Source organism: Cydia splendana, chromosome 13 (assembly GCF_910591565.1).
Source record: "Cydia splendana chromosome 13, ilCydSple1.2, whole genome shotgun sequence".
Classification (NCBI taxonomy): domain Eukaryota; kingdom Metazoa; phylum Arthropoda; class Insecta; order Lepidoptera; family Tortricidae; genus Cydia; species Cydia splendana.
The window spans coordinates 16,733,428-16,752,978 of NC_085972.1; the positions used below are offsets into that span (position 1 = coordinate 16,733,428).

At 42.4% G+C, this 19,551-nt stretch overlaps 2 protein-coding genes across 2 annotated transcripts; one reads left to right on the plus strand and one right to left on the minus strand.

The window, feature by feature from the left end:
* Window positions 1–547: 547 nt before the first annotated feature.
* LOC134796183 (uncharacterized) lies at window positions 548–15,167 on the minus strand. Its single transcript, XM_063768169.1, has 10 exons — window positions 15,014–15,167; window positions 14,722–14,924; window positions 13,456–13,591; window positions 12,753–12,859; window positions 11,234–11,350; window positions 8,598–8,673; window positions 4,584–6,923; window positions 3,902–3,998; window positions 2,919–3,019; window positions 548–1,295 (listed from the first exon to the last, which is right to left on the minus strand). The coding sequence occupies exons 1-10, from the start codon at window positions 15,047–15,049 to the stop codon at window positions 1,218–1,220; spliced, it is 3,291 nt and encodes a 1,096-aa protein (XP_063624239.1). The 5' UTR covers window positions 15,050–15,167; the 3' UTR covers window positions 548–1,217.
* A 167-nt stretch (window positions 15,168–15,334) lies between these two features.
* On the plus strand, window positions 15,335–16,248 carry LOC134796229 (B-cell receptor-associated protein 31). Its single transcript, XM_063768274.1, has one exon. The coding sequence runs from the start codon at window positions 15,470–15,472 to the stop codon at window positions 16,136–16,138; it is 669 nt and encodes a 222-aa protein (XP_063624344.1). The 5' UTR covers window positions 15,335–15,469; the 3' UTR covers window positions 16,139–16,248.
* Window positions 16,249–19,551: the final 3,303 nt, after the last annotated feature.

The window sequence follows — 19,551 nt, forward strand, 5'->3', positions numbered from 1 at the left end:
TTTATGTAAATAAATGCGTCGGCGGCCAATAAGCCCAAAATACTTATTTTTAGGATGCAAGTAAATATGGTAACACCCGACTTTTAGATTACAACGAGCAACAATATTTTTATATTTCAATTTAACACTTTTACAGTGAATGATACATTAATTTAATTCTGATATCTAATTAATAAATTAACCGGGAGTATCTAGCCGCGTTGCAACTTTATTTTTGTTGTAATATAATTTCTGTAGGTGCGTTTAGACGGGCTATATTTTTAATTAACTAAGAGTAAATCACCTATTAGTTGCCCGTCTGTTTTTGGAGTAAAAGTGTCCAAGCTATAGTTGAAAATTTCTGAAGTGATTTTTTGGGCATAAACCTTAATAAGTATGTCAAACAAAAGCCTTTGTCTCTTTTATGCAGAGCCGTCAGCACCCGTCTTTGGCACGTGTCCAAAGCAACAATGTCGTTTAAAAAGCAATCGTATCGTGATAGTATTAAGGTTAAAATTTATGTGACAGCTCATTCGGAGATAACACGTGAAAATTAAACGAACGAGCTGTTACATGAATTTGAACCATATAAGTAGGATGGTAACATTGATTTTTAAACGGGCTGGTTCCCGTTCACTTATTACTTATTACAGAGTCAGAATAGTAACCACTGCATAAATGAAACAATACATTTTGTTAGACAGATTAAAATAGGGGTTTAAGCTTAAAAAATCACATCGGAAAATTCCAATTATTCTGCACCGAATACGCAGCGACAATGTGTGGCAGCCGTAATAAAAGTTAAGTCTAATGCCGACTGTACACACTCGTCGAGACAGGCCAAGAACGAGTGTGTACATACTGCTCCGTTCTCGTCTCGTCTCGCGCCTCTCCGATTGGATCGGAGCGGTGCCGAAACTCTGCGAGAGGCTCTCGTCGAGAGTGCGAGTGTGTACAGCCCGCATTATATTTATATGGCGTTATTCATAAACGCGTTACTGGCCTGAATTAGCTATGAATCGTTTGTCATTTTGACTTATATATTTGGTAGAAAGGGATAAAACATAATTTAACTAAATCTGGCTCGTAAAGTTTTATGAATAAGGGGGATAGGTATTTCTAGTGGCTCTTCCACACTGTCGCTTGCCTAGTCATTGCAGAGGCGTACACGGACTCTAGAAGCCCCTTGACTAAGTTAATTTAAACAATAGTTGCCATTGTAACCCCCGGCCGCCTCATCACGCGGTGAGCTTGCCGATGCGGTCGTCCAGTTTTTTGATTTCCTTCTGAAGGCTGTCGATGTTGTGCGCGAAAACCTGGAAAAATATTTATTTATTAGCCTATTTTAGTGTCCCAGTGCTGGGCAAAGGCCGAAACGAAACAAGGGGCGTTTCCTCCACCCCAGTATACAACATTCATCCACTACTCATCGAAACTATTTCAACAAACCAAAACTCAGGTTGCCATACTGAAAGTTTCTGGATTCTGATTTATGAGACTACTTATTTTTTCTAAGTGGCCAGTCCAGGAATTTTCAGTATGCCCTAAGTATTATCGTATTTTATTCATTCTCAATCTGGCAAATTTTCAATTGGGACGCGATGATTATTTTTTTGCGTGTATGGGTAGGCGCCGTTTCTCAACCCATAAACGGAGCGGCAGCTACATTATACGTCTCCTGGTTAACCACTTTACGAGTTATCACCAGTGATCGGCACGACGGTGCCACACCGCGGGATTTCTAGTAGAAATCTTAATATGGATATGACTCAAATGCTGCGATCTTGTTCAATAAAATTAATTATATTGAGTAGTATTTTAAATAAGAGTTTTTGATTAAGATTTTTACTCGGAATCCCGCGATGCAGCACCGTCCGTGCCGATCACTGGTTATCACCCACGAAATCCGTTGCTGACTCTAGCAGACCAATTTGAGTTTTAGTTAGGTTATTCAATCTGTTTCCGATATGATACAGATCTGTCAGTGTCAAGTGACGAATTTTGGTAGAAGAAATGCCACTTTTGACACTGATATACCTATCATATCAGACACAGATCGAATATCTAAAACTCGAACCGGCCTGTGGGTCTATTATGTTTCTATCCCGGGTTTCATAAGCAGTGATCGGCAGAGTCGGTGCCGCACGGGGTTAATGACCTCAATCATTATGCTAATACAGATATGCCGTGGGAATTCCGGGATTCGTGTTGTACAATGTTACTTCCTTGTACAATGTTACTTCCTTGTACAATGTTTCTAATTTTAATAAGTTAATGAAATAAAATTATATTACAGTATAATAAATATAATAATGAACAGGGGTGAAGGTTTTAAAATAGGTTAACGCTAAGCAAATAAACTTTAAATCACAACATGCGAACTTATGATCCGAGGAATATAAATTAACATACATATTTCTACTAGAAATGGGTTCTCAACCAATTCCTTAACATTAAACTAGAAAAGGATAGAATTAACTAATAAAGGGACTCTTTGCCGTCTCTTTGGTCCTAGTTTAGTTTAGACGCAAACAATAGAAAATCCAGCTGTGACCTTCGACAAGCCAGGTAGTCGAGTAAATGGTTATTTATTATTACTTTAGATAAGTATATTTTAAACATCACTATATTTAACACGGGTGCAAAAAATAAGAAGTATTACTTATAATTTATACGGGAAATTGAAATAATACTCGGTTACAGTGTATGAACGTTTTTAAATAATAATGATACAGTTTATGCATTTATTCAGTGTTTATAAGTCTATTTATAAATAAATAACACTCAATATTCTAATACTCAAATTATTTTTTCGACCAAGATCGCGGCGTTTGAGTCATGTCCATATTAAGATTTCTAGTAGGAATCCCGCGGCGTGGCACCAAGTTTGCCGTTCACTGTTCATAAGATATTATAAATACATTTTAATATTGGCTTACCTCTTGTACCCCCTGCAAGAGTTCCTTGTTGTTTTTGACGCCGGACGCGATGGTGCTCTGTAGCGTTTCTAGCTCCGTCAAGGATTTGCCGAAATTGCTCGCTGAAATATAATAAAAATGTTATAGGACAATCTGAGGGTGGTATTCCATCTTCCGATATCTTTGTCCAATGTGTATTGTTTCACATTTTGTTACACACAAATCGACATAAACCCCGAGCAAGGTAATTAAGGGTAGTATTGAAAAGGTATATTCCCATTCGGCTCCGCCGGGCACGAATGGGAATAGGTGCATATATATGAATCATTCCCATCTGTCCCTGCCTCATTAATAGCGGTGGCAGGCGTGGCTTACTCCGCGATTTCGTCGCTTTGCAACAGTACGGTTACCATCAGTTTGTCACTGACGTAAACGCCGTCGAGAACGTAATTTACTTTCTATACATCTCGCTCGCACTCGCATATTAGTGCAAACGGGATGTATAGAAAGTAAATTACGTTCTCGACGGCGTTTATGTCAGTGAGAAACTGATGGTAACCGTACTGGTAGCTAAAGGTACATCCGTTCCACACCAATTTTGGTGGCTAGCCATAAGCCGCGCGTGGCGCTGTCGCCACCTAGCGGTCATATCTGTCCTAATCGTAACAGACGCGTTTTGTTAGAGAGTGAGTCTTCTGTACCTAGTACTATTATTAATCTGTGGCGGTGATCACATGGGGTTATGCTTATTACATTTATTCCAAGTCATCGTTATGACAATTAACGTAATGCGCATTAACATTATGCGTACTCAGTTATGCGGAATAATGTTACGCGATTTAAAACTTATGCGTAATATATGTTATGCCAATTTGAATTAAGAGTATTAAACGTCTTTGACTCAAATTAGATGCAAGAATTTCTCTTAGACTTTACATTACATTTAAGATAAACATTCAATTTGCCATAGGTGTCACATATTTGTAGTTGCTAATAGTGTATACCTTGGTTGTGGAGAGATTCCAGGGCTTCCATTCTCTCAAGGATCTCTGAATGTGATATCCCGTCGATCTGCTGCACTAATTTGTATAACTCGTTGACCTGAAAAAAAAAAAAACACAATTCTTGGCATCGTTTTAAAATACTCGTTATTCTCTCGAGCTTTACTTTTGTTAGTATTTCTATTGGAAATTAAGTAAAACAAGTGGTTTTTCCCAAAAATAGAAATGTATTTTATTTCAAGTTCACAGTAGTTAGTTTATTCAGCCACCATAGATTCACACAGCAAAGAGCGCAACAGTGCTGCCACCATACGTCATAACAGTAATGAGTAAACGAGATTACATTGCATTCTACCAAGTAGCTTTTGCCACGACTGCCTTAGCAGTGTAGGTATAGGTAGAGGGTGCGGATTATCGCAACGCGCATGCGTTGCAGGTGTCCTTAGGCTACGGAGACTGCTTACCATCAGGCGGGCCGGCGTGTTTGCTACCGACGTATAAAATGCGTGTACGAGCGAGATGCACAGAAAGTAAGTTGCCTACGCACACGCTAGCAAATATGTCAGTGTCAAACTGGTGGTAGCCGTATTTTGAGAACGATTTTTAGGATTCGCTGGTAAAAAATAAAAGACCAAACTTAGCGACTATTAGTGACCTTACGCCGCGGACATAGAGTGTAGTTCACCTTGGCGTCGAGCTCGGGGTCGGAGGGGCGGGCGGCGCGGATGGCCTCGACGTTGGCGAGCAGCGAGGCGGCGCGCGCGTCGGCCGCCGCCAGCTCCGCGGGCCGCAGCAGGGCGGTCTGCGCCGCTAGAGTAGCGACCTTACGCCGCGGACATAGAGTGTAGTTCACCTTGGCGTCGAGCTCGGGGTCGGAGGGGCGGGCGGCGCGGATGGCCTCGACGTTGGCGAGCAGCGAGGCGGCGCGCGCGTCGGCCGCCGCCAGCTCCGCGGGCCGCAGCAGGGCGGTCTGCGCCGCTAGAGTAGCGACCTTACGCCGCGGACATAGAGTGTAGTTCACCTTGGCGTCGAGCTCGGGGTCGGAGGGGCGGGCGGCGCGGATGGCCTCGACGTTGGCGAGCAGCGAGGCGGCGCGCGCGTCGGCCGCCGCCAGCTCCGCGGGCCGCAGCAGGGCGGTCTGCGCCGCTAGAGTAGCGACCTTACGCCGCGGACATAGAGTGTAGTTCACCTTGGCGTCGAGCTCGGGGTCGGAGGGGCGGGCGGCGCGGATGGCCTCGACGTTGGCGAGCAGCGAGGCGGCGCGCGCGTCGGCCGCCGCCAGCTCCGCGGGCCGCAGCAGGGCGGTCTGCGCCGCTAGAGTAGCGACCTTACGCCGCGGACATAGAGTGTAGTTCACCTTGGCGTCGAGCTCGGGGTCGGAGGGGCGGGCGGCGCGGATGGCCTCGACGTTGGCGAGCAGCGAGGCGGCGCGCGCGTCGGCCGCCGCCAGCTCCGCGGGCCGCAGCAGGGCGGTCTGCGCCGCTAGAGTAGCGACCTTACGCCGCGGACATAGAGTGTAGTTCACCTTGGCGTCGAGCTCGGGGTCGGAGGGGCGGGCGGCGCGGATGGCCTCGACGTTGGCGAGCAGCGAGGCGGCGCGCGCGTCGGCCGCCGCCAGCTCCGCGGGCCGCAGCAGGGCGGTCTGCGCCGCTAGAGTAGCGACCTTACGCCGCGGACATAGAGTGTAGTTCACCTTGGCGTCGAGCTCGGGGTCGGAGGGGCGGGCGGCGCGGATGGCCTCGACGTTGGCGAGCAGCGAGGCGGCGCGCGCGTCGGCCGCCGCCAGCTCCGCGGGCCGCAGCAGGGCGGTCTGCGCCGCTAGAGTAGCGACCTTACGCCGCGGACATAGAGTGTAGTTCACCTTGGCGTCGAGCTCGGGGTCGGAGGGGCGGGCGGCGCGGATGGCCTCGACGTTGGCGAGCAGCGAGGCGGCGCGCGCGTCGGCCGCCGCCAGCTCCGCGGGCCGCAGCAGGGCGGTCTGCGCCGCTAGAGTAGCGACCTTACGCCGCGGACATAGAGTGTAGTTCACCTTGGCGTCGAGCTCGGGGTCGGAGGGGCGGGCGGCGCGGATGGCCTCGACGTTGGCGAGCAGCGAGGCGGCGCGCGCGTCGGCCGCCGCCAGCTCCGCGGGCCGCAGCAGGGCGGTCTGCGCCGCTAGAGTAGCGACCTTACGCCGCGGACATAGAGTGTAGTTCACCTTGGCGTCGAGCTCGGGGTCGGAGGGGCGGGCGGCGCGGATGGCCTCGACGTTGGCGAGCAGCGAGGCGGCGCGCGCGTCGGCCGCCGCCAGCTCCGCGGGCCGCAGCAGGGCGGTCTGCGCCGCTAGAGTAGCGACCTTACGCCGCGGACATAGAGTGTAGTTCACCTTGGCGTCGAGCTCGGGGTCGGAGGGGCGGGCGGCGCGGATGGCCTCGACGTTGGCGAGCAGCGAGGCGGCGCGCGCGTCGGCCGCCGCCAGCTCCGCGGGCCGCAGCAGGGCGGTCTGCGCCGCTAGAGTAGCGACCTTACGCCGCGGACATAGAGTGTAGTTCACCTTGGCGTCGAGCTCGGGGTCGGAGGGGCGGGCGGCGCGGATGGCCTCGACGTTGGCGAGCAGCGAGGCGGCGCGCGCGTCGGCCGCCGCCAGCTCCGCGGGCCGCAGCAGGGCGGTCTGCGCCGCTAGAGTAGCGACCTTACGCCGCGGACATAGAGTGTAGTTCACCTTGGCGTCGAGCTCGGGGTCGGAGGGGCGGGCGGCGCGGATGGCCTCGACGTTGGCGAGCAGCGAGGCGGCGCGCGCGTCGGCCGCCGCCAGCTCCGCGGGCCGCAGCAGGGCGGTCTGCGCCGCTAGAGTAGCGACCTTACGCCGCGGACATAGAGTGTAGTTCACCTTGGCGTCGAGCTCGGGGTCGGAGGGGCGGGCGGCGCGGATGGCCTCGACGTTGGCGAGCAGCGAGGCGGCGCGCGCGTCGGCCGCCGCCAGCTCCGCGGGCCGCAGCAGGGCGGTCTGCGCCGCGAGGGTAGCGGCCGCGCCGCACAGCGTCGCCTGGCAACACACAAACTAAATTATAGGGCGATACGATACTCTTTGCAGTATCCCTCAAACAGAATGACCGTGTGAACATTCTAAAAATTTAAAATATTTAGAACACGAAAAATATGGCGACACGTTTCGGGCCCGTCGGGGGTCCTTCCTCAGGCTCGAATGCTCGCGACGGCTGCACTGCGTGCACGCACCATCCATCCATTCAACCATCCACGTAACACCCATCCATCCATTCCAACATCCATCCATCCATCCATCTAACCACCCATTAGGGTGGTTCAAAAAACATTTTTTTTTATTTTCCTACGGGGCACCCCCTTATTTTGTTACACTTATTATGCTGATAAAATACACCAAGTTTCGTAACTTTATCTCAACTACAAGGGGGTGCTCAACCACTTTGAAATTTTGTATGTTGTATGAAACCCAAAAAAAAAAGTATTTATTATTCAAAATTTTATTTAAGTATCTGTTTTCACACTATTTGCACATGTCATTTATAAGTTTTAAAGTAGAAAAACATTTTTATTTCTATTTTTTATAATTTTTCAAAAGTAAGATTTTTTGAATTTCACCTAAAAAAATCATAAAAATAGAAATATTTTTTTTATTTACTTAATAACTTTTAAATCACACTTTCTAATAATGTCAAAACTACTACTCACATAAAAATCTAAAAAATAATAATTTATTTTTTTTGGATTTCATACAACTTTGAAAAATTTCAAAGTGTTTGAGCACCAGAGCTGGGCACCGTTAATCAAAAAGTTAACTTCGTTAATCGTTAATCCGTTAAATAAAAAGTTAACTTCGTTAACCGTTAAAACGTTACTTTTCAAAAGTTTTAACGGAAGTTAAAGTTAATCGTTAACTCGAAATCGTAAATATACGCAATAAGAAATAAAACTAGGAGAAATAATCATAAATTTTGATTTTTATTAAAGACTAATGTACTAATTAACATGGTAATCATTACTAATTAATAATAGCATAGCCAATAAAAATATCATTCGCTAGCATCTGCCATAAGGTGCATGTGTCCCTTCATGAACATGAGCATATTAAAATTGTCGTCTGTTAGCGACGCCCGTTTTGGAGAAAAAATATCTTTTCCCGCCGAAAACAGGCGTTCCACAGCAGCACTCGATGGCATACTAGTGTTATATTTGAGGCAGCGCGCGGCCTTGGTGTGAGTAGGTGCTTAGGTATTAACGATTAACGGACTTAAGAAAAGTTAACGGAAGTTAACAAGTCCGTTACAGGTTTTTAAAGTTAACTTAAAAGTTAATCCGTTACTCGAAAACTTAACTTCGTTAATTAACGATTAACGGATTAACGAGTTAATGCCCAGCTATGTTGAGCACCCCCTTGTTGTTGAGATAAGATTATAAAACTTGGCGTGTTTTGTCAATATTATAAGTGTAACAAAATGAGGGGGTGCCGCTTCTTCCAGCTAGAGTTTGAATTTTTCCCATACAAACGTGAACCACCCTACCACCCATCCATCCAGGTGTCTATTTATGTAACGCCTAATGTAACAACCATGGATGCAATAAATGAATGAATAAACGGGATCCTGCAGAAAACCGTACCGGCAAAAAACGGGATGTTGCAGTGGGAAAGAGCCCACACAGGATTCATGGATTTAGATTAGAGACGTCAGATTTTACATACCTCTCCGGTTGCAGCCTGCAGTCTTCGGAAAGCCTCTTCGTCTCTTACGCCGGCTGCTTGCTCCAACTTGTGTAACCTTTAAAGATATTAAAGTCAACATGTGTGGATTTCTATACTCTGTATCTTTAGGTATTTAAATAAAAGTAAACAAAATCTAAATTCAAATTCAAATTCAATTTCTTTAATGTCAAAATAACACATGTCAACAAAATCACAATAGAACTACGAAATATACAACTAACACTAAACACTCAACTACAAAACACTAACACTAAATTAAAAACACATAATCAGATCAAGGAAAGAAGAAGAAAATAGCTTAAACATCACAAATACATCACAAATGTCATTATTTACGAAATTATTTAATGTTAAATTTACTGTAGAATTCCTTAACCGTAAAAAATGCCTTATCAATTAAATATGCTTTCAACTTCTCAACAAACAGGTCATAAGAAGCCGCCTCTTTAATCTCACGGCTCAGGCTGTTAAAGATTTTAATTCCAACTACCCCCAACGAGTTGGATGTTTTCGCAAGCCTGACAAAGACAGACTTAATGTCCCTATCAGTTCTCCTTTGTTCATGTCGACGCATCACATATTCACTTTTGTGCATATACATGTACTTCGCCACTTCAACTTCTACCCTCAAATGGCTCCTTAAGCCAGTTGAGGGTAGATGAAAACATTACCTACATGATCAAATAATGTAGGTTAAAGCCAGGTCGTTCAGTGACTGATCCAGGCGGTTTTGTATTTGGTTGGTTAACCAATAAATGTTATAACTATCCCGAAAATGTACAAATTGTTTGTTTACTTTTATTTTAATACCTAAAGATACAGACTATAATGAAAATATGACGGTTATAGTGGCACTATGACATTTTATCACTTTAAAGTAGGTAGTCTCAGTCGGCACACAGACCAATTCGACCAATAAACTGACATCAGAATGATATTTGAATCATAGTGCGTCTCGCCCCCGCCAATGCGTGTCAGGTAGGCGAGAGACGAGCGAAATGCACGATAAATAAGCGATAACTGAATGACATCAGTTAGATGTCATTAAGTTATCCGTCTACGTTCGAATTGAAGTCGCGATTTGCCGTTTTGAACTGGCGGCCTAGCCAAGATGATGATCGCTTGCGCTTCGCCATCGAATCACTTTGTCTCTCTATCACTCTTCCATTAGTGTGACAGTGACAGTTGCGTTTCGTTCGTTACGGAGCGTTAGCGATTGGCATGTTCTCTACGGGGCCTGAACAGTCTGAACTGAACTGAAAATTATACAGGCAATATCGATGAAGACTTAGCCTACGTTCTCACGGCGTTAATTTTTCCCGTATATCGGATACGGGATTTTATCGAATACCGCAGTGACAGCAAAATTTGTATGATAACTTTCAAAATTGCTCACACGGCGTCTATGCGGGAAAACCGTGCGATTTTGAAAGTTGCGACAAAAAATACCCTCTATAGCCACCTAGACTAGACTAGGCCCTACAGGCAGTGGGGAGACACTTCTGACTTCGGTCGAACTCGGCTCCGTTCGGCTCAGCATTGCTCCGAGCAATTATTAGGGTTGGCACCACTTGACTTCCTTTTGCGTGCACGACCACAGATAAGATAATCACTAGAATTTTGACAACCCTAAATAGCCGAAAGGGATAGTGCCATATAATAGAAAGGGATAGCATGATTGGACCCTGAACCGCTGTCAAACTTCGGGTTTGTAGGAAGTGTCCTTTCTGTACGGTAGTACTATTATTTCTTCTGTGCCACAGGTACAGGCCTGTAATAAGGTCTCCAATCTCCAATTCCAATTCCATTCTATTTCGATCTTTATCTTAAGTTTTGACACGTGTGGGCGAATAGAGAAAATTGTTCACTTCCAATTTTGTTTTTAGTGTATGTTCAACATGCTTTTACATGTTTTCAAAGATAGGTAATATTTGTTTTAGAATGTTGTCATTGTAACATTTGTCCTGTAAATTACATTACCAAGTTAAGTTGTTTTAATAGATCCTGGTGGTATTTACTTTACCAAAATCAACAGCAGGTACCTATGTTGATTTTATTAGATGTAGTTTTAGGTGTGGACTATTGTAGTAAAACTAATAAAGGAGAAATGAGAAAGGACAAAGTAATGAATAATTAAGATAAAGGTTTCCGACCAGTGTGTTGCCAGTGATAATATACGACACAGACGGTGTGCGATGGTGCGCGTGTTAGGAAACCCGAAAATAAATTCTGTTTCTTATCCCATCCAGACTCCAGGGCCCTGTTTAACAAAAGCTTGTAACATGTAATACAAGTGGAAATCCCTTTTTGACAGCTTTTGTTAGAAAGGGACTTCCACTTGTATTACATGTTACAAGGTTTTGATAAACAAGGCACAGGGCGCTTGAAAAAAAGTTCATCCTTTTTTAATGCATCTCTGCAAAAGCACCGTCAATGACTACTGTAAAAATGTATTTTAACGCATTGAAACAAGCTCAACTTGCCAGTAGAAAAAGGCGCGAAATTCAAATTTTCTATGGGGAGTCAACTCTTCATGTATTTTTTTTTTATCTGATGCCTTTTTCTATTGACAAGGGCGGTCACTGTGCCAGAGTATAAATAATATTGGAACATACCTGTGTTCCAACTGAGCGATGCGCGTGGTCTGCGCGAGGTTGACCTCCGGCTTCAGCTTGAGACTAGCGGTAGCTACGCCCGGTTGCTTCTTCTTACCGCCCTGAGCTAAATACTCCCTGAAACAAGAGTACAATTAGTTTGACAATATTATCTGCTACTATACCCCGTTTTTTTAAAGATTCAATTTTTTCTAACCTCAAAAGTAGTGGTAACAGTTTCCCTCCATAACTAAATCTGAGTAACTATGCACTGAATATTAGTGTTTGTTTACATATTATTGTACCGCAATATTAGATATCATAGGAACCTTAGCATTTCGGACGAAAAAGTTATAATTACCAATACTCAAGTTTTGAGGTTAGAATAAAATCTAATCTAAAAAAACGGGGTACTAGAACTTCAGATGTCTAGGTTACAAATTACTATATTGATCCAATTGTAAAGTAATTACAAAAAAAATCCATCAACTGGTTGAGATGATGCTACCTCTTCTTTTCATCCCGTTACTCTGTTGCAGTGTAGGGTGTGAATCATATTCTTTCAAGAGCTTCTGCCCTGGACACTTTGGGTTACCTCCTAACACAACCATCTCTTACTCTACGAAACGTCATGTATTTTTTCCAGGTCTTCTCGGTCAGGGCCGTCTTGGAGGAGGTTATCAAGAAAATGCTATAAGTATAGTATGAATTTTCTCAGGTGAATTTTCGGGCTCGGACCCTAATCTGTTAAACAAAAGGTATTGTTTCCTTTATGCAATGCTTACACTACTTACTGCTAATAGCCCCGACATAAGTAACGGGAACAAGCCCGTTTAAAAAGCAAACTTATCATACTATTTATATGGTCCAAATTCATAAAACAGCCCATAACGGAGATAACACGTTTTGTTATCTCCAAAAACAAGACCACCCTGATTGTTCTCTGAATGAGCTGTCCCATGAATTTGAACCTTAATACTATCACGATAGTTGCTTTTTAAACGAAATGGTTGCTTTGGCGCGTGCTGTAGAGCGCTCTTAAAAGAAACAAAGGCTTTTTCACCTCAGCAGCTCGAACAAGGGTACTTTGCTTCTTAAAAACAGTGAGCAAAATGCGATTTTGCTCACTGAGTGAGACAAAATGACATTCAAGTGACCTTTATAGTCAAATGTCATTTCAACATGCGGGGTCTAATACAAGTTCGATATATTTGGGTTCTATTATCTCTGTCCCTCTAGGTATGTTTTCACTGCTTAGGGTGAAAAATTTTGTGTACTACACGAGATCAAAGTTATTTACATCTCGTGCGCTTTTGAATCCCTTACTACGCTCAAGATTCTAAATTAGATTCACTCGCTACGCTCGTGAATCTATTATAGAATCTTTCGCTTGCATGGGACTCAAAATAAGCACTCGAAGAAATATCAAACTTTGATCTCTTGTTGTACAAATAACTATTGTTTAACGGATTAGCATCCGGACCCGAAAAAATCATCTGAGATGATGAGAATTTATACTATACTTATTTAAAAACCTTACTTGAGTTTTTCAGCTGTGGGGTCCACATGTTCACCTTCCTCAAGCTTCAGCTCCTCCAGAATCTTCTTGGTCGCGTTTATTTGAGTCGCCAGCCGGGAATACTCGTCCTAGGCAAATAATGGATGTTCATTTTACATACAGGAATTTTAAATCTTTAGGCATACTGTGCAACAAATAGATATGGTTTCAATTAGAGATGGGCCGATTATGGACTCGGTTCGGTATGATCTGAACCAAATATAACTAAAACTGCCTAAAACGCTGAATACAAGGTTATACAGGTCTGCGATCTGCACTTCGGGCATGTTTTTAACTCTTCCCCTCTGGACCGGCCGGGAATATTTATTCTTCTTCTTCGTCGTTATCCTCACAGCTGAGGGTCGTGACCACCATAAGTGGCTCTATCTATAAGAAGTCTCCAGGCTGCTTTGTTCTGAGCCTGATGAAGTGCGGACTGTGTGCCACTATTAATTGCCTCCAGGAGAGGATCCGTCTAGCGAGTAATCCGTAAGCCAAGTATGACCATTGAAAAATATGCCGAATACCATATAATTACCGAATATTCAGCCCATCTCTAGTTTCAAACAAAATGTATATTGATTGAGTCACTTGTTGCTGGGCGGCGCGAGTGGTGGTTCTAGACTTGAATGAATTTGTTCTTGATGACAGCATCTTTTATGAGAAGGCAATAATTTATTGTTACCTTCTCACTCTCCGTGGCCTTATTTTGCTGTTCAGCCACTTGCTCCAACAAGTCTGAGAACTCGCAGCGCAGTCTGTTGTAGCGCTCCAAGACTGTCTCAGGCTCTCCTTCTGCTGCAAGCTCATATTCACCAGCCCTGAGAATTGATATATTGCAGATTTAATTACTTGATTTAAACTTAGCATAGCAAACAATGTTTGAAACATTTGTACAACATTTGAAATTGTACTAAAATGAAATTTAAATTATCTGGTGTATAGTTACATACACCATAATCTGGCACTGAAATAGAGGTATGGAGTGTAATTGTTAAATTTTACCATTTAGTTTTACATTTAAAAGCTTCCTTCTCTTTGTAAATGGTCAAAAAGAAAAAAAAAACCCAGATAAATTACTGGATAAATCATATACAGCAGGGCCTCGATGATCCGAACACCCAAAATGTATACCCTGTTCGGATGCACGGAGCGTTCGGATTATAGTATGTAGACATTTTCAAAGAAAATGTTGGAATAGAACATGCATATTTGACAATTATCGTATATTTAAGTGGGTTATAAACAATGCTACATAATAATCACACCGTATTTTTGAAGAATTCCGTTATAGCGCTTTGACGAGAAGTATTTAGCGACATAGAAAATGCTTTATCCTTTAATTTACGTAACAGCATTTTTTCTGGAATAGAAATATAAACGATAAAACAATACGTGTTGCACCTAAAACGTACTTCGTGGCACTGCGAGACATTAACTGATCGAAACGGCGGATGCGCGGGTGGCGAGGGGGTCGTTCGGACTATAGAGGTGTTCGTATTAGTGTGGGTACGGATTATCGAGGCCCTGCTGTACATACATTTAAATAAATAGGTACATATGGATGAATTATTTAAAAATTGCTCTTAATAAAATACAAATATATAGAGAAAGAAACTGGTGTTTTAAGGCTGGCGTCCATTAAAGTCGAATCGCGTCGAATCGAGCCACGTTGAATTGAGTCGCATTTTTTCTGTGTCCGTTCATCACAGACAAATCGAAGTGAGTCGAAGTCACGGGAGTCTGGGCTGAGTCGAAACGCGTAGCCGCAGAAATTCGCCTGACGAGCAATGCGCGCGGTAGATTCCAATCGGAGCGCCACGGCTCTTCGTCAATGGACGCAGTTGCATAGAAAATATAGGAGGCGAATTATTGCGATTCGATTCGATTCGCCTCGGCGAGTCTAGTGGACGCCAGCCATTATCCTCCAGTGGGAGAAATAATGATTTACCTGTATCCAATCCTACTTTTTCTGCTCAAACGGTCAGAGAAATCTACTGCACCAGTCAAAAACTTCCCTTTGAAGTTATTGAAAGAATCCTTCACAGACAAGTGCAGGGTTTCGATACATTCGTTCTCTTCTTCCTCAAAGGGCTCCTGCTGATCGGCTTCAGGCAAGTCGCCGGTTTCATATACATCAGGCTGGTCGTAAGCCTGAAATATGTAACATTCTGTTGTAGGTTTACCCAAATATGACCATGTTTAATCGATATCTTTGGCGGACAATATGGAGCAAAACTTACTATGCCTGGTAAATTTTCGTATTTAGGGTCTGCCATTTTATTATGAATGGTAAATGTAATCGTAGTTCTCTTAAATTATTATAATTTTTAAATATACAAATTCGGGCAAAAGTGACGTCAGTGGTTTTCGCCTTGCCTTTTGTCAACTTTGACAATGTCGTTTCGTTCCTTGCAGGTTGCGATTAAAAAAGAAAAACAACAATCAAATTATCCTAAAGATCATTGTATAAATTGTGTATAACGGAATGTAAAGTAACGTTCTGAAACCATTCTTAAATTCTAAACACAGTATTGCCAACACAGCAAATAGTACACGTCATTATCGTCTTTGACTTTGGAGTTGGTGATTCACCGCTATTTCTTACCTTTTGCGATTTCGTAAATATTCCATCATTCTGTGTTTTGTATCCGTAGTCGGACAACTAAAATCCAGTGCTAAATAAATACATATTCACCATGAGTCTTCAGTGGACCATCATCGCGACGTTTTTGTACACCGAAATAGCCGTCGTCTGCTTGCTCGCATTGCCGATCGCTAGTCCTTCCAAATGGCAAAAGTTGTTCAGGTCAAAATTCTTGGCTTATATAAGCGGACAAGCGTCGGTGTACTTCTTGATCCTTATCGGAGTGCTGGTGCTATGCCTGCTCGACGCCATTCGGGAGATGCAGAAGTATTCGAGCATCGGCGAGAGCTCGGACCACCAGCACCTGGACGCCGAGATGCAGGGTAACATGCGTCTGTTCCGCGCTCAAAGAAACTTCTACATCTCCGGCTTCGCTCTGTTCCTGCTAGTCGTGATTCGCCGGCTGGTGCAGTTGATTTCGGAATTGGCTACTCTTTTGGCTCAGTCTGAGGCAAATTTCCGTCAGGCGCAGAGCGCGTCGGTGGCTGCGAGGTCGTTGCTGGCCCAGGCGGGAGCCGGCGACGAGGCCACCAAGAAGCAGCTCGAGGACTACAAGGATCAAATCACAACTCTAGAGAAAGAACTTTCCAAAGAAAGGAAAGATAAAGAGGCTGTGAAGTCGCAGGCTGAAAGTCTGTCAAAGGAGTATGACAGGCTCACGGAGGAACACAGCAAGCTGCAGAAGAAGCTCACAATCAGCGGCGACAAGAAGGATGAGTAATTCTAAGATTGTTGACTGTTTAAAGTCCATTCTCATTTGCTAATCTATGTAGTGCTAAAGATAATTGATTGCAAACACTTTGACTTGCTTCAACTTTCCAGTAAGATATCTTCTCTTCACGACGGTCTTTTTTATTGTATCTTTTGTTGCAGTACATCTTGTATTTTATTTTTGATATGTTTATATGACTGTTTGATTTTCTCAAAAAAAAAAAAAAAAGATATCAATATACACTTAACTGAATGATTTGTGGACCCTTGTGTCCATGTAAGAAGGCTCACCAGTTATGTAGGTAGTTTGTTGTTTGAATAAACATACTTCAGGGTTATGTATGTTTTATTGAAAGTTGGCAAGCAGTTAAAGTTGGTAAACAACATTCTTCCAGCTTTGTAACATCTTAACTTATGGCAATTTATTGGTCATTCTAATATTACATTTTCTGTGATTTTTCTGAGATGTGCTAGTAGATCCTATTTGAGATATTTGAACAAAATGTTCACTAAAGTTATTCCAAATGCATCATTTTATATTTACAAAAATGTTAAGATTGCACACAGATTCAACTTTCTTCAAAATTTTTCTACTGTTGTTTTAGTTTTGAACAAGTAAGGTATTCTTGTATTTATAAAAGATGTGGATTTCAAGGTACTACTATGATGTACATGTTGCTTTATTGTAAGAACAAACATTTAAAAAGCATTACTCACTACTGAATCTTTTAATTTTCAATCCAAAGTGCCTATAGATTCTTCTATTCTGGGTTGAAGGTTTCTGAAGGTGTTTTAGGTATGCTTATTTTAATTTGTTTAATGTTTTTTAGTTGGCATTTAATTGTAGTTAAGTATGTTTGCAGTTTATACTTCTACTGTTTCTATAGATTTTGTTATGTACGAGTATAAGACAGCATTAAAAGTATAATGAAGTTTGTTATGTATAAGACTATTTTTTCTATAGTAACACCCGTGTCATGTATCAATTTGGAGTAAAATGATGACACTTTTACATTTAAGTACATTATTACATATGGCTCTATTTTATTGCCCTAGTGCAGTAACTAGCACTATATGTGCCTATGTCGAAAATTTAAAGGACCGTATGTACTGTAAAACATTGTACTATACATGTGCAAATAGGTAATTCGCAACTCCCTTTTGTTGTGTTTCAATTTATCCCCACTCTTTGCCAATTTCCTAGTTTTCTCACTTGTATCGTAATGTACTATTTTAGCTGTCAAAAGCCTACAATGTAATGTTTATATTAACCCTTAGCCTCAGTATCTTATATCTTATATGAGAATTGTGATAAGGTACAAAAAAATTGCTTACATCTTGAATTAGGCATAGCTACCAAATTAGGTGTCAACACAAAACTATAGTTATCTACCAGATGTGCCAGATTGTTCCATTATTTTTGGGATTTTATCAAATCCCTGAGTCAATAGTCTGTCTAAGCTAACTCTGCACCAACTTTAACTTGATAAAGTGTGTAAGGTGACATTTAAAATGTGATATTTTCATAATAATTTCATGTATATGGTGACATTTCCACTCACTATCATTGGAAAGTCTGTGCAGAGTTATTTCTGTCCGACTATACTTAGTTTTAAAGTATTTATTTATTAGAAGCTTATTTGTATATGCATTGTGAAGCAGCCATTAAATACACTTAAGTGCATGAAAATGGGTCACTTTAAATGGAAATCTCTTAAGAAAGTGAGCCATTTTCTTTGCTTTTGTGTTGTAACAGGCATGGCCGCTCAAAATAATCTGATCATGGTCTGATCATTGACCTGATGCTTAAGATGTTTTTAATGGCTTTTCTATGTAGATGTGGTCCAAGGGATAGGAATAGCATTTTGTAAGGGATTGTTTTTTTACTAAGTTTCTCTACAGCTATTCATTGGTGTGTTGTTTTTGGTTATTATAATAAAAATAATTTTTACTATAAATATGTCTTCTTATTTGTAAACATATCCGGAGTATGATTCCGCTGGAGGATTATTCTGCGAGCCCTATGTCCCTAATGAGAGTAATGAGGGATAACAGGAATGCATCATCATCATCATCCCGAGTGTGCACTCAGTATGTGTGTCCAATCATTGTGTCCATTTATTTTAGAGCTGTTTCCCACTGACGTCCAGTTTTTGCGGGTACGGCTTTTTGCAGGATTTTAGTAGTATAGGTGCTAATATAGTACCTTTCACACGAGGATTCTGTTTGCGGGATCCTGCATGCATATTACAGAAAACTGGATCCTGCAAAAACCGTACCCGCAAAAAACTGGACGTCAGTGGGAAACGGCTCTTATAGTGTGTTTGATCCAAGAAGGAGATGGGGAGTATAATAATGTACCACTGGCAACAAATCGCTGGCTCAATATTACAAAGTTCTATGTTACATTTTCAAGATAGTTGAAATTCGACTTAATGTCACTATGACAATGTTCAAATTTTAGTTTGATAAAAGTGAAACATAGAACCCTGTAATATTGGGCTAGCAACTGTGGTAACCATGTAATCCTGAATTGAGCTGTGTTGGGATTCGGTTGACTTTGGATGAGTTTGGACGACTTCATTATCCCAGACGACTCGCAGAAAATTTGTTTAGTTTATGAATAGCACGTTAGATGGCGCTCTACCATGTAGTAAAAATCCTGAATCGCGCTATCAAGATTTTTCTTGGAATAATGACTCCAAACGACTACAGGTTTTGGTTAGTTTACAAATAACACGCTAGATGGCGCTGTACCGTTTAGTATAAAATCCTGAATCGCGCTATCAAGATTTATCTTGGGACAATCACTCCAAACGAGTACATATTTAATTTGTACAATTTGCTGTTTGTTTTGGTTAGCAAAATCCTGTATCGCGCAATCAAGAACTTCTTTTGGCTGAATATCCCAGACTCATGCTAGTTTCGTTGGTTTACGAATCGAACACTAGCCAAGAGACGTGGAGGATGTGACGTGACACATTGTCTATTTCAGGATCTATATCTGAATCCCTAAAATCTTTTCTCCTATCTTTGCATTCCCTAATATTGTTTGTCATAATGATCAGATGTCCTAACGCGCGTATTCCCTAATTTTGGTTTCCCTATTATCGAATGGGCGATTTTTTTTTGTCCTAATATATTTTTCCCTAATGACACTTTCCATATTGAGTATTTATCCTAATGTTATGTAGCATAATTATTTTTTTGCCTAATTATTGTTAGGCCTAAAAATTATATACCCTAACCATCATGTTACCTAATTTCACTTAGCCTATCGTTGCTTGACCTAACACTCGTATGCCCTAATTTTGATTTCCCTATTGCGTTTCGTTTTTACAATGGTCGCAGTTCTAACCTAACCTAACCCACTTTTGTGGCAGCAGTTCGTTTTTGCGAGGGTCACGGTTCTAACCTAACCTA

Coding starts and splice junctions, on each gene's coding strand:
- LOC134796183 (XM_063768169.1), bottom strand. CDS start 15,049: ATGGCAGACCCTAAATACGAAAATTTACCAGGCATA. Junction 12,860..13,455: donor AGGCCACGGAGAGTGAGAAG/GTAACAATAAAT, acceptor TTATTTGCCTAG/GACGAGTATTCCCGGCTGGC. Junction 11,351..12,752: donor CCCACAGCTGAAAAACTCAA/GTAAGGTTTTTA, acceptor CTCTTGTTTCAG/GGAGTATTTAGCTCAGGGCG.
- LOC134796229 (XM_063768274.1), top strand. CDS start 15,470: ATGAGTCTTCAGTGGACCATCATCGCGACGTTTTTGTACACCGAAATA.